Source organism: Amblyomma mixtum, chromosome 7 (assembly GCF_055824585.1).
Source record: "Amblyomma mixtum isolate Tamu chromosome 7, ASM5582458v1, whole genome shotgun sequence".
In the NCBI taxonomy this organism is placed as follows: Eukaryota; Metazoa; Arthropoda; class Arachnida; order Ixodida; family Ixodidae; genus Amblyomma; species Amblyomma mixtum.
This window is the reverse complement of record NC_143018.1, coordinates 23,007,051-23,021,358: the sequence shown is the minus strand read 5'-3', so window position 1 is coordinate 23,021,358 and position 14,308 is coordinate 23,007,051. Positions and strand designations below refer to the sequence as shown.

Below are 14,308 nucleotides of genomic sequence, written 5' to 3'. Positions count from 1 at the left end.
GGTCCCATATTGTGGCCCGTAAGCTCTAGTAGCGGTTAGGATGAGTTCTCCTCAACCTAGAGAACACTCAAGCTATGATAGCGGTGAAGAACAATACACAGCACCGTCTGGAAACACACTTTGTGCCCTGTGCATTTTCTACATAAAGTGCACAATATGTTTATGCTATATAACCATTAATAATAGCCCTCTTACCTTTCTCAAAGAGCCGAATACTTCTCGTCTGGTCTTCGCTTACTCCGTAGACAAGCGAGGCGTCGATGTACGACGTCACAAAATTGGTCTGGTTCCGGTAGCCTGCAGCAGAAATATGACGGTCAGCCGGAAGTGAGCTGCGTTTTAACGTTGGATTAAAAAATGCTTTTCCACTTACGAAACCCACACTCGCTAAGCTCCTGGCGTGCCTTCGTACCTGAGATATGTTGGAGATTAGCCGGCAGCTCAGGCGTCATCTCGTTCAAGCCAATCGCTATCCCACTTTACATACGAAAACTACCTTCCGTCTGCATTATATGAGGTAAGAAAAGTTTTGCATAAAAGTGCGAATTTCCTTCTTATTCCTCCACTAAAGCTAAGTATAACATTTGGATAATATACTCCATCAGAAAAACTAATCAGAGCGGAGAACAAACTCTGCTTGCTGCACATAATTACAGAGTAATCAATAACTAAATGCTCATAGCTAAGGGTATAGATAGGGAAGGGGAGATACAATTTTCCCCCAGAAAAACATTAGTTTTCACGTGTAGTCCAAATTTCGAAAGGCATTAGACACCTTTAGCATACCGTGTACCGTGTTAGCGTTACCGGTACCGGAGTACCGGGAGCCTGCTCGCAGCCAATGCGCATGCGCAAATTGCCTTGACGGCGCCAGATGGCGCCACATACCCGTCAGCTGTGCTCGCGCCCGCAGCGTCGGAACCAATCAGCGCGCGCTCACCGCCGGTGGGCGGGCTCCCGGTATTCCGGTAACGGTAGCGGTAACACGGTACACGGTATGCTAAAGGTGTCTATTAAAAGGCAATGTGTATTCATGACAGTTACAGATAAAGCAGAGAGTATGTTCTTTTCCTTCACAGATATGAAGTAATAGTAGGCGGAGTCTCAATAGAGTAATCTCTTTCCCATTGCTTCAAACTCTACGAAAGGCTTTGTGAATGAGACTATAATTGGAGCATATCTGAACACATCAGTAACACCTATGAAAGGGCGAACTGAAGATAAAAGGGGGTGCATAAGGCGACCACCGCTATTCCCTCCCGTGCAAGGAGTTTCTCACACTTTTCACTGAGCACCATTTTTCTTCTTCAAACAAAAAGTACATCCAAGTTATGCATGGTGCAAACTGACCCACGTCCCTTCACCCGTCTCCACCGTCCCTACCTTACCAAGAGCGGCGAATAAATTTGCATGTGCACCTGAGCACTCTGTAAGGGATATTTATTGGGATAGTATACAAGCGCACCTTACATCAACACAAGCTCAATTCCAGCGCAAACTTAATCTAATTGTTGTAACAACGAACGCTCTGACAAGGTACAAGTTTATCATTCATATCATAATAAAAAACTCTCAAATAGAGCGTGACGCAAATTACCTTCGTGAGGTTTGAGTAACTGTTATTCTGTTAAATATCTCGTCCTGCCGCTTCTAGTGCGATCGAAAAGTCTCATGATTGACTTTTGATTGAAATTTGAATTTTTATTTTGATTGATTAATATTTAGAACCATAGGGTAGCACAATTTAGCCATCGCAGGTAACAGGAATGCGCTTCAACTGGTGGTGCAGGCAGGCTACTTGGCAGCACCGTATATGCTTAACTTGAACATGACACTGCTTATAAATAGCTGATGCATTCATGTCAAACCTTTGATGCAAGCGGATCGATACAAATGCCTTCAAAGCTTAATCAACCGTTAATATGCCAATACCCTGTTTATTAAAAGCGTTTCCTTCGTTGAAAATTGAATCGTAATTTAAGGCATCTTCGATTCTTTCCAACTGAAAAATGTTCCTTAAAGGGCAACTGCAGCACTTTTTCGAGAATTTCGCGATATTCAAGGATTTAAATCTATATAGGCTGTAGGTAAAGCATGCCAAGTGTTTTTGCACTAACCTTTTTGCACTAACGTTTAGACGTAATCGACGATTGAATTTTGCGCTTCTCCTCAATGGACCAGAGGAGTGCGGGAAAACTCAGCGTGACGTTACGGAAGGTATGATTTCAAATTGCCGCTGTCGTCATCCACACCCTGCCCTGACTCGTTAGACGCTGCCAAACAACTCTCGACAGGGTTCGCCTTCTGTGGCGTTGGTATTTTCCTTCGAAGCCGGCGTTTCTACGTTGGAAATGTACTGATACCTTCAATAACGTAATCGCCCCCCCCCCCCCCCCCCAGGCGTTGTGGGCTGCGGAAAAGTTTGAAGGGCGTACGGATTTTAATAGGCGATTATACTTCACTCTTTCAAGTGCTAGCCCAAAAAGACTTCGCATGCTCTACCTGCAAGTTTCACACATTCGACCCTCTTAAGCGGGTTGATTTCTAAAACCTAGGCAGTTTCCCGTTAAGTACCCTTCATTATTGTGAAAGTAACCCACTCGGCGAACACTAGGTCATAGTCTCACCCAGTCTACAAGTAAGGCACGGGGCCGAACGTCTGAAGTTCATGCAGCGGAACTTGTACTGAGAGTAGAAAGGGTCCTCGGCCGGAACGTCGATTGGAAAGCACTGGGAGTCGGAGAGCAATTCTACCTGGCTGCAGCAGTTGTACGTGTCGCGGCCTGCAAGAAAAGCGAACGTTTCGTCATTGCAAAGCGATGGCCTGTACAGTTTTTCGGCAGTAGCATAAAAAGAAATTATCAGAACAAGGCAGACGGTGTCGTATGCTGCAGCCAGGCGTCACATCATCACTATCCTCTCCTGCTCCAGGTCCATCCACACTGTCCCCCAAAACTCCCTAATTTCACCAGCCGAAATGACTCTCTACAGTTATCTGCTACGTTTACCTTCTCTCGGAATCCACTCCGTTACCCTAAGTGACGATCGCTTGCCTCTTCTCCGCATTGTATTCCATACTCGTGTCCAGCTCCTCTGCTTGATTTCGGCTAGTCTATAATCAACCGAGATTTGTTTTCAAACCAGCTTGTCTCTGTTTTCGTTACTTAAGCCATTCCTATCATTTTCGTTATCATAGCTTCCCGTGTTGTCCACAGCTTGATTCCAAGCTTTTTCGTTAGCTTTCAAGTTGCTGGCCCATAGGTGAGCACTAGTTCGAAACATTAGGTGTACTTGGTCAATATGGTTTGCATTCTTAGCAGCAATTTTTCACGAGGTGATGAAACAAAAAAGATGTTGCATTCAAATTAAAGCTTATAGTGACCACTTCCTCAGGAACACATCACTTTTTATGTGGTCCCCAAGAGCGGGCACGTCCTCCTGCCACCAGAGTATTAGTCTGCTTGCTGTTCCAGAATAATACGTGTGGGTGTGTCTACCTGTCTATGCTATACCTTCACACAATTTTAAAAAAATAGGCTTTTAATAGAAGAGCGCTTTTTTCAGTATAGCTTTGTGAGAGGTGTAGTACATCAGATTACGGCTAAGATGTGCTAACTAGCGGGCTGCTTAACTAATATTGAATACTTAACTTTTTAACTATCGCCGTTAGGCTCCTTAATTCGTGAGAGACATGTAGTTCACAGTAAGTACTATCCATATCAGTTTTTAGGATTTCGAAAACGCGCGGTTGCTCTCGGCGCTCTGGCTCAACAAAATTTGGCTACATCGAGTCAAAATATCGAGAAGCTTTCAGGTAAAGCTACCTCTCCAGTGCACGTAACTCGTCGAAATAAAAATTTTTTTTAGGGCCACAGAGCAGAGGGTAACCGCGTTCTTGAAATTCCAAGAACTGGCATGGCTATTGCTTATAGTGGGCTACACACCTCTCAATAACTAAGGAGGCTAACAGTAATAATTAAGAAATTAACTATCCAATATTAGTTATCCAGCCTGCTAGTTAGCACGTCTTAGCCGTATTCTGATGTACTACACCACTGACAGTGCTATGCCGAAAAAAGTTCTCTTCTAACTCAAAAAGCCTATTTTTAAAAATTGTGTAAAGTCTTAGGTGGAACACCCTGTATATCTGTCTACATCCATCCACCAATCCGTCTGCCCACCCTTCTATATAGTATATATCCATCTATCTATGCCTCTATTTATGCACCTATCTACACATCCACTGATCTATCCATACATCTATTTATGCACCTATCTACACATCCACCGATCTATCCATACATCTATCATGCACCTTTCCATACATCTATCACGCAACTATCTATATACTATCTGTGCCTGCCTATGTCTGTCTGTCTGCCTGTCTGTCTGTCACCCATTGCGCGCACTATGTACCGAGGTTGTGGGCGAACTCTGGGCCTGCCGGGTCGACGACGAACAGCCCGCTGATGTCGTGCGCCACGAACTGCCCAAAGTGCGTCAGCATCTCTGACCAGCGGGCGTCGTAGGCGACCTTGTCCGGGTGCGCTGCGTAGGAGAGACGGCGAGCGCTGGGCAGTGGACGAGCGCTCCTCTTCGACAGCCTCGGAGCGCTCACACCTGCGCCGAGAGGAACGTAGTCACGCACACTAAGGAAACTTCGAAACTCGTGGCCGTTAGTGGAGCGAACACTGCGGAGCTACACGACCAAGACAATAAAAAAGATATCACTTTCAACTGCTGTGTCCTCTGCCCATTGTTCTGAAATATCGGAAAGCCGTAATGGTAGAGTCTTACCAGGAGTAGTTAGACCAAAAGTTATAAATGCAAATGATAGTTTAAACGGCCGCCGCGGTGGCCCAGTGGTTATGGTGCTCGGCTGCTGACCCGAAAGACGCGGGTTCGATCCCGGCCGCGGCGGTTGAATTTCTTTGGAGGAGAAATTCTAGAGGCCCGTGTACTGTGCGATGTCAGTGCACGTTAAAGAACCCCAGGTGGTCGAAATTCACGGAGCCCTCCACTACGGCGTTTCTAATAGCCTTAGTCGCTTTGGGACGTCAAACCCCATAAACCAAACCATTTTAAACGCATCACAAAAGCTGGCACCAAAGCTGACGCAGCAACACTGGCTCTTGGGCAAGTGTGCGTAGCACGATGACAGATATCTGTCCTGAGGCAGCTCAGAATGGTCGTCTACAGTTTCAGCAACCAATAATATGAAAATATAGTTGTGCCTGCCGAACTTCCAATGTACACTATAGAGTATACGGGGTAGCTATGGGAATTATGCGCCAACTCTTCCGTACTTACGGCAGTGCCACAACACGTAGCTTAGGGAGCGATAAAAGCAGCGTTTGGTGAGCCTGTTGATGCTTTTCGGCGCCGCCTGCCATCGTATATCTCGATCCGCGATAGCCCGCCTCACATCCGTTTGGCCGCGACACATGACGTCTAATTTACGTAAAATTTACGTGCTTCTTACGGAAGTAGAGTCACTCATTCTGTCGGTCTAAATCATTCGGGAGCCCTCCACTATACGACCCTTGTTATCTCTTCCTACTGCAATCCCTCCTTCCCCTTTTCTCATGGTGCGGTTGTCAGTGGTTAGGGCGCTCGCCTACGGCGGCAGTGTTTCCATGGAGGAGAAATGCAAAAGGTGAGCGAGTGCTCTGCGATATCAGTGCGCGTTAAAGGTCCCCGGGTGGTTGAAATTATTCCGGAGCCCACCACTACGACACCTCTTTCTTCCTGTTTAAGTGGAAGTTTCCACTCATAAGAGAGTTAGCTCTTACTCATCAACGTTTCGAGAATTCGTGGGGTCTGCTACCACCCTGGGATCACAGCGCCATCTTTGGCAGCAACTAGAAAACAGCACATATCGCATTGAGACTTGTACCGCCATCTACAGCTAACGCTCGTTACTTCAACGTCTCCCAGACGGTGGCGGCCTTTTTGCCTGAGTCAACCCTCATCATTTTGTAATGAAAATAAATCGATCATAAAACGCTGATCAACAATAAAACGACGAGATCTGAATCGTGAAGAAAGGAGTTAAGGAACAAGTGTTGTGGACGCGATTTATGAAGGCAAAACGCAAAGGACGCCCTTGATATCAGCGCACCTTAAAGGACCGGAGGTGATAGCAATTAAACACAGCCCTGCACTGTGACATCTATCTTGCTTCCTTCATTATTAACCTCCATCCCTTCATCTAGGGGTAGTTTAAATGTTAAACAAGAAGGACACTTACCGTCACTTTATTACACTACCATTACTGGTGCCATTGCGAGAAAAGCCAGCAGCGTGTTGGTGTGTGTAATCGCAGATGGTATAGAACGCCAATGAACTCAATTGCTTCGGCGTTGACAACGTTGTAAACTCCGCTGAGTATTCAGGCATGGAAAGGCGCGTGACTGGTTCCCTGGGTCAGTGAACACCTCAGGTAGTGTGATAAAAAATAAAAATTGATTTTGAGGAAAGGAAATGACACAGTAACTGTCTCGCATACTACGGTGGGTACTCGTAAGGGAAGGGATAAAGGACAGAGCGAATGAAAGGAAGAAAGACATGCCGCAGTGGAGGGAATGATTTCGACCACCTGGGGATCGATGGAGGCGAAACGCAAAAGGCGCCTGTGTGTTGTGCGATGTCAGGGCACGTTGAATACCCCCAGACAGATTACGTTAAATACCCCCCGACAGATTACTGGGCCTAGGCCTCCACAACACGATTGGGGAACTGGTGGAGGCCCACCGATAGGTCCAATACATCAGGCTCACACAAACTTCCACAGGTCGGTATATCCTGGACTCCCTCGGAATCAGAAGACCGGCACACGACCCAACCCTCCTCGCCATCCCACGACCCCTTCACCGGGAGCTCCTCATCAGGCCGCTCCCGAGGAATATGCACCCGTCCCACCATGAGTAGCGCCGCAGAGCCCGTGCGAAGGCACTCCATCGAGCGTACGGCTCCGAGCCGGGCGCCGTATGGGTGGACGCTGCCTGCACGGGTGATGAAGCGACAGCAGCTGTGGTGGACTCCTCTTTATCCCCCTCCTCACACTAGCTCTCCCTCCAGACATGTCCCCAGAGGCTGCAGAGGAAGCCGCCATTGCACTTGCTATCACTCGCACGGAAGCCCGGTATATTTTAAGTGACTCTAAAACTGCGATTCTAAATTTTTCTCAAGGCCGAGTTCATGCCCCTGCTTTTGACATACTGGACTCGCCCGATCCACCCCCGCCCCGCCATGTGGAGCTGATATGGGCGCCTGCACACTCCAGAAATCCCGGAAACGAGGCCGCCAACCTTTTAGCCCAAGGTTCTTTAAACCGGGCACAGGTGGCCTCGGATCGGGGATTCACGAAGGAGCGCATGCACACATTCAGTGAGCTGACCCAGGCCTACAGAGCCTCACGCCAGCTCTGCCCCCCGCCCCACCCCTCCCTAGATAACAAACACGCAACACTGTGGCGCAGACTACAGACACACACTCTCCCCTCACCCCTTAACCTAGCCCACTATCATCCATCCTTTCCCACTCCCGCATGTGCCCTATGCCCAGAACCCTTCGCCTCTTCCCTCCACATCCTTTCCCTCTGGCCGGTGGACTCTCCCCCGCGGGACCTAGAGAACCTCAAGACCTGGGAGGACTGGGAGACCCTGCTGCGCTCGGAGGACCCGGCCGTGCAGGCCATCGCCACCGGCCAGTGTTATGGACCTTAGGAGCATAAACACTTGAGTGCAGTGGGGTCGTGCGGGGACCCTGGGTCGTGCCCCGAACTCCTGTTGAAATAAAGTTTTTATGCGAAGCATATTACTAGAGCTACACTACAGCCCGTCGAGCGCGGCGGTGGAGCTACCATTGACCTTTAGCGTGACCACGTGACACCACGTGACAACATGACGTCACAGCAGAGGAGAGATGGGCTGCCGGCTCGCGCGGTCGGCCGCGGCGGTGGAGGCTCCACATCAGAGGCGCGGCGGCTGACCACGTGACAACATGACGTCACAGCAGAGGAGAGATGGGCTGCCGGCTCGCGCGGTCGGCCGCGGCGGTGGAGGCTCCACATCAGAGGCGCTGCAGCTGACCACTGTGACACTACAGCAGCGGTATAAAGCTGAGCTTGCCTCAGCTTTCCAATGTACTTTCGATGGGTGCCAAGAATGCTGTTGTAGCCGGTGCTGGGGCAGCGGTTGTACACTCTGCATTGAATTCACCGATGATCCCGTATATAGCTGGCACGGCAATCCTTGCTACACTTCTACTGGTTGTATTAAAATGACCAAGTATTCAACCAAGGAAAGCCATGTATTACCTAGCCTAGCCATCAATATGCTTCGCATCTGACTAGGCTTAACCTTAGCTAAGCCTCAGCCATTTTTTTCTCTCTCTCTTAAATACCCCCATGTGGTTTGGTTTCGTTTATTGAGGTTTAACGTCCCGAAGCAATTAAGGCTATGAGTGACGCCGTAGTGAAGGGCTCCGGAAATTTCGACCACGTAGGGTTCTGTCTTATTAATGTGAAAGCATTATATGGCTCTGTCGCGTCGGTAAAAGTGTCCGCAAATTTTGGCCGCACGATTACGTCGTTCTCTGAGGAGGAGAAAAGCATTTATTTAGTAATGTACAGAGAGGTGCTCGGGGAGAGGCCCCTAATGGGTCTCATCCCTTACAATACTAGGCGGAGTCCCTCATTCCGGGATCCCGTTGGTCGAGACCGCTACACAAGTCCGCCGAACCAGGGCCTGTTGGGCCGATAGTTCCTGGCAGCTGAGCAGGGCTGCCTCCCAGTCCTCTCGGGTAGGGGAAGGGGTGATTGGGGGAGAGAGAAGTATTTTTTGGTTTGGTTTGGTTTGGTTTGGTTTATTGGGGTTTAACGTCCCAAAGCGACTGAGGCTATGAGAGACGCCGTAGTGAAGGGCTCCGGAAATTTCGACCACCTGGGGTTCTTTAACGTGCACCGACATCGCACAGCACACGGGCCTGTGCGACGTCAGTGCACGTTAAAGAACCCCAGGTGGTCGAAATTTCTGCATGCCCAAACCATGTGGAAATATAAACAAATTACGAGGAACTTTAGCGGCTAAAGTGATGAAAGGCGAAAGCCTGAGTGTTGCATTCTGCTATGCGATTGCTCACTTCAGATTCTGTTGGTGTATTAATTAACTGCCAATTAATGACGGTTAATCTTTACCTTTAGGAGTGGAACGCGGCAGCGTGTTGTACCGCTGCCACGGAGTCCACGGAACGCCCCCACCCGTTCGGCGCGATGCGTTGCCCTCTGAACGCAGCGCTTTTTGAGGAAAGGAAATGGCGCTGTAATTCTCTGCCATCTCGGTGGTCACCTGACCCGCGCCGCACAGGAAGGGAGGAAGTGCAGTGAAAGAAGAGAGAGAAAGAGGGGCAGTAATGAAGAAAATGAAAATTGTATTTGAGGAAAGGAAATTACGCAGTAACTGTCTCACATATCTCGGTGGATCCGACACCAGTCGAAAATTGTATTTGAGGAAAGAAAATTGCGCAGTAACTGTCTCACATATTTCGGTGGACACCCGTCAAAATTCGCGCACTGTGACGTCAAGACTATTTCGATCAATCTGATACGCGGACAAATTTGCTAACACGTTTTGGTCACCACAGTATGAGTCATTAAAGTCTTTCGTCATAATACGTGAAAGCGTGATTGTAAGAGATAGTGTGCGATAAAATGCAGTGGGAAAAATTTGGTTGATGAGGTGTAATTACTTAATTAAACAAAATAAAACGCGAAAAAATACGCTCAGACGTCAAAAGAGAAATAGACGTCGGGGAGCATAAGTCGCCAGGATAGGATGCGGATAGGTGTATGTTTGGAGTGGTCTTCAGGCGACTGCCAGCATATTATTTGACGACGGGTCTAGGGGGGGTACCAGCCTACGTTCCAATCTGTAATGTTCAGTGATTTCCTCATATTTCGCTAGGCGTTCACCGCTTCCTTGCCCAGAAGGGGTCCTCACTAGCCCGGTGGTATAATTTAACAAAACTTCTTTTTGGTCTAGATGGTGCATAGCTTATATTGAAATGAAATTTAAGCGCACACGAAAAACGCACACAAGAGGAGGATACACACAGGATACACACAGCGCCTGTCCTGTGTGTATCCTGCTCTTGTGTGCGTTTTTCGTGTGCGCTTAAATTTCATTTCAATATAAGCCGGTGGTATAAACCTCGAGCTAGCTCGCGAGCCGCCTCGTTGCCGGACACGGCGGCATGCGCCGGTGTCCAGATCAAAGTACCGTATTTTCTGGTGTGTAAGACGCGGTTTTTTGTCAAAAATCTTGCTGGTGCGTCCTATACAAGGGTGCGTCTTATATGCGAATTTTTCGTTTTTTTTTTTTGCGAGTTCAGAAATTACTCAGGTTCACTCTCAAGCTTTTTTCACCGAAAAATATCACTACCAATGATGCGGTAGTCACACGGTTAATACTTCAATACGGGGACCACCGTGCGCAACTTTTTTTAGGGGAACTTTATCATGAAACGGCGGGGATGATGACTTCCAGAATCGCAAACACGAGGTCATTTCGGAGGCGCAAGCAAAAGTAATGTGAAATTCCAAAAGATGGCGACAGTCGCGCTTCTCGCCATTGTCAAAACAAGCCAAGCCGGCGTTCTTTTTTAGTCATTCTTTGCAACTTCGCAACCGTGTACGTATTACGTCTGTGTTGGTGACTTCGGCGTGTGTTTTCCACTACCTACACCTGTCGTGCTCGGTCTTAAACAGTATGCCACCGAAGTTGCGCAAGAGCTACACCGCAAAGTTCAAATTATCTGCGGTCGAGTATGCTACCGAAAACGGAAATCGGGCTGCGGGCCTACGGAGCTTTTATGCGATCAGATGAGTCCATCCATGGTTCACTTCGCAATGGTCGAGCGAGCGTGTTTAATTAACCCTCACTAGACTAAGTGGGTAAATTGGGGTGCGTCTTATACACAGGTGCGTCTTACATACCAACTTTTTCAATGAGAGCCTTCATATATGGCGGGTGCGTCTTATACAAGGGTGCGTCTTATACACCGGAAAATACGGTAATTTTCCTCGCTATTTGTCGCTGGTGGAGAACCTTCGCCGCTGCGGACAAGATTCTCGTAGAGGACAGAGAGCAACTTGCGACACGATACTCACGAGTGACAGCGAAATAGTAAACACATGACGGCCCCACGATAAACGACAGTAGCACCTATCCGATCAAAATGTTTGCCGCAATTCGCTGATCAATAAGCACCTGCCGCCGCTCAACAGGGTCATTATCTCAACGGCATCTGGCACTCTTCTGCTCACTTTAGCGCATTACTGAAAAGACCGCAACCGATCAACATTTTTGTAGAACCCGCATCTATGTTTTCGGCCATGCAATAAACAAGATGAGTAAGTAAATTGCCATTTCCGCCATTTCATCGCTAGATGAAGCGCTCTTTAAGAAAGCCACGCATAAGGTGGCATCTCATCTTCCCCCCTAAGCTTGCGAGGAGCTGTCTGAATATAGTCTTAGGCTACGTGAACCAGATCAACAGGAAATGCACCCCCCGCGACCATCAGAAACGGATGCCGAGAAGAACCAAAAAGGCCGAGAATTCACCAATTATAAAGCTAATTTACTGCAGAGTTTTCTATATTTTGTTTCTGGTTTGGTTTTATAGGGGTTTAAAGCCCAAAACGACTCGGGCTATGAGGAACGTCGTAGTGGAGGGCTCCGGAAATTTCGACCACCTGGGGTTCTTCAACGTGCACTGACATCGCACAATACACGGGCCTCTAGCATTTCGCCTCCATCTAAATGCGACCGCCGCAGCAGGGATCGAACCCGCGTCTTTGGACTCAGCAGTATATGTCTGCTTTCAACGCACTTCTTGAATTGTGCGTAATCATGGTCAAGAGGCGCATGAAAGACGAAGCCGGAGAACGGTTTGAAAAAAGACACATACGCTTGTTTTATCCATACACCTCCTGACCACGAAGCACGGTTATGTTATCTACAAAGTCGTTCCAACTTCGAACAAAGATATGCGTATTGGCTGCGTGGAAAGTTTGCATGGATATTTTGCGCGTATATTTTAAGTGACTCTACAACTGCGATTCTAAATTTTGCTCGAGGCCGACTCCATGTCCCTGCTTTTGATATACTGGACTCGCCCGATGCACCCCCGCCCCGCCAAGTGGAGCTGATATGGGTGCCCGCGCGCACTCCGGGAATCCCGGAAACGAGGCCGCCAACCTTTTAGCCCGAGATTCTTTAAACCGGGCTGAGGGCCTCGGATCGGGGATTCACGAAGGAGCGATGCACCCATTCAGCGAGCTGACGCAAGCATACAGAGCCTCACGCAAGCTCTACCCCCCGCCCCACCCCTCCCTATATATATAACAAACATGCAACTCTGGCGCAGGCTAGAGACACACTCTCCCCTCACTCCTTACCCTAGCCCACTATCATCCCTCCTTCCTCACTCCTTGCGCCCTATGCCCAGAACCCTCCGCCTCTTCCCTCCACATCCTTTCCCTCTGCCCGGTGGGCCCTCCCCCGCGGGACCTATAAAGACCTGGGAGGACTGGGAGACCCTGCTGCGCTCGGAGGACCCGGCCGTGCAGACCATCGCCACCGGCCGGGCTGCCACTGTTATGGACCGTAGGAACATAAATACTCTTGAGTACAGAGGGGTCGCACGGGGACCCTGACTAGATTTTTTTTTCTCTCTTTCTCTGCGCTTATCTTAGAAATAAAAAAAAAACAAAAGATGCGTACATGCGCTGTCACCTCTGAACCACGTAGCATGGTTTTGTCATATACCGTGGTGTTCCAACTTCGACCGTAGATTCCAAATTCCAACAAAGATATGTGTATTGGCTGCGCGGAAAGCTTACACGGATATTTTGCGCGGAACTTGGCAGGAGGAGTGTACTTTTTGATTGGTGGAAATTAGTTGCGCCTGCAGCTTTAGCATTTTATACTGATTGAGCTCAAGGGACGGTTTCGCGAACTTAACGCGCTAAGTGACTGCGTTCAACTTAGGCAAAAAGACGGGGGTGTTTGGGCTCAGATTGAAAAAAAGATTGATTCAGAGGAAAGGAAATGATGCAGTAACTCTCTCGCATATCTTGCTGTACACCCAAATCGCGCCGTGAGGGAAGAAATGAAGGAGGGAGTTGAGGACAAAAGGAAGGAAGAGATGCCGTAGTGGAGGTCTGCGGAATACTTTCGACCACCTGGGGATCTTTAACGTGCGCTGACATCGCACAGCACACGGGAGCCTTTGCGTTTCGTCTTCATCGAAATGCAGCCGCCGTGGTCGGGTGGTGGTGGTGGTGGCTGGGAGGGTGAGGATAGAAAGTTGAGGGGTCATCTTGAGATACCTTGCGCGAGCCCTCATGACGGCGCCAGGAGGTGGGAGGTCAGTGCTTCCGGGCGACCTCTAGGGCCCAAGCTCACTGTCCGGTGCTGTCTACTAATCCTACCTGAGCAACGAAAACTGGCTGATTTTGGATGGAGAGATTGTAGTCCATGAGGGGGTGGTGGTGGTGAAAAAATTGCCGACGATTATGTTACTTCCTAGTGCGAAATTTGGGCGCAGCTCATCAGCTGCTTCAACTTTTTATGCGTAGCATATTGCAATCACTCAGTTCAGCCCTTGGGCGCGGCCGGGCAGCCACCAAACCACGTGACGTGACGTCACGTCGTTTGGTGACGTGACGTCACAAAACGACGTAAAAAAAGAAAAAAAAGAAAAAAAAAGCAGAAAGAAAAGAAAACAAAAAAGAAAAAAAAGGACGGCTGAGCATGGTGGCGGTTGCCAGCGCCCCGTTTCAAAGGGGGCGCTCCTATCCATCCATCCATCCATCCATACGTCACGGAGGAAAAGCTGCTGAGAAAATCGAGTGCTGCCAAGCAAACCTCGCGCAAAAAGACCGCGCAATATGCAACGCATTCTTGGCTTAACCAAGCTAAGCCTGGGCATTTTTTTTTTTGATAGATTGAGGCAAAAAAAATTCGAGCAAGACGTATGTAAAATTACAGACAACTTGTTATTTTTCACACATATTCCTTCTTCAAGAAACACTCCACTAACAGTTCTTGATTGTAATGAAGGAAGCTTTTTGGTCGGACAAATAGGTGGATATAAGCTCGACCTGCTGCACCAATGCCTGGTTCTTAAAGACGAGGTCTGCGCAAGTATTTCGCGAGGTTGTCACAGCCGTGGGAGTTGTTACGAACGAGAGGAACGGGATGTTCTCCCGCATAAGTGGTAAAAAATTCCGGTTTGTCTTTTT

General features: G+C 48.6%; 1 protein-coding gene across 1 annotated transcript in view; it reads right to left on the bottom strand.

Annotated features, from left to right (window-relative positions):
* LOC149335268 (chorion peroxidase-like) overlaps positions 1-14,308 on the bottom strand; it is a 36,421-nt gene that overhangs the window by 19,250 nt on the left and 2,863 nt on the right. Inside the window, exons 3-5 of the mRNA XM_089551937.1 lie at positions 4,417-4,620; positions 2,628-2,783; positions 196-297 (exon numbers count right to left, since the gene is read on the bottom strand). Coding sequence (XP_089408063.1) covers positions 196-297; positions 2,628-2,783; positions 4,417-4,620 — 462 coding nt within the window. The remainder of the gene's footprint in view (positions 1-195; positions 298-2,627; positions 2,784-4,416; positions 4,621-14,308) is intronic.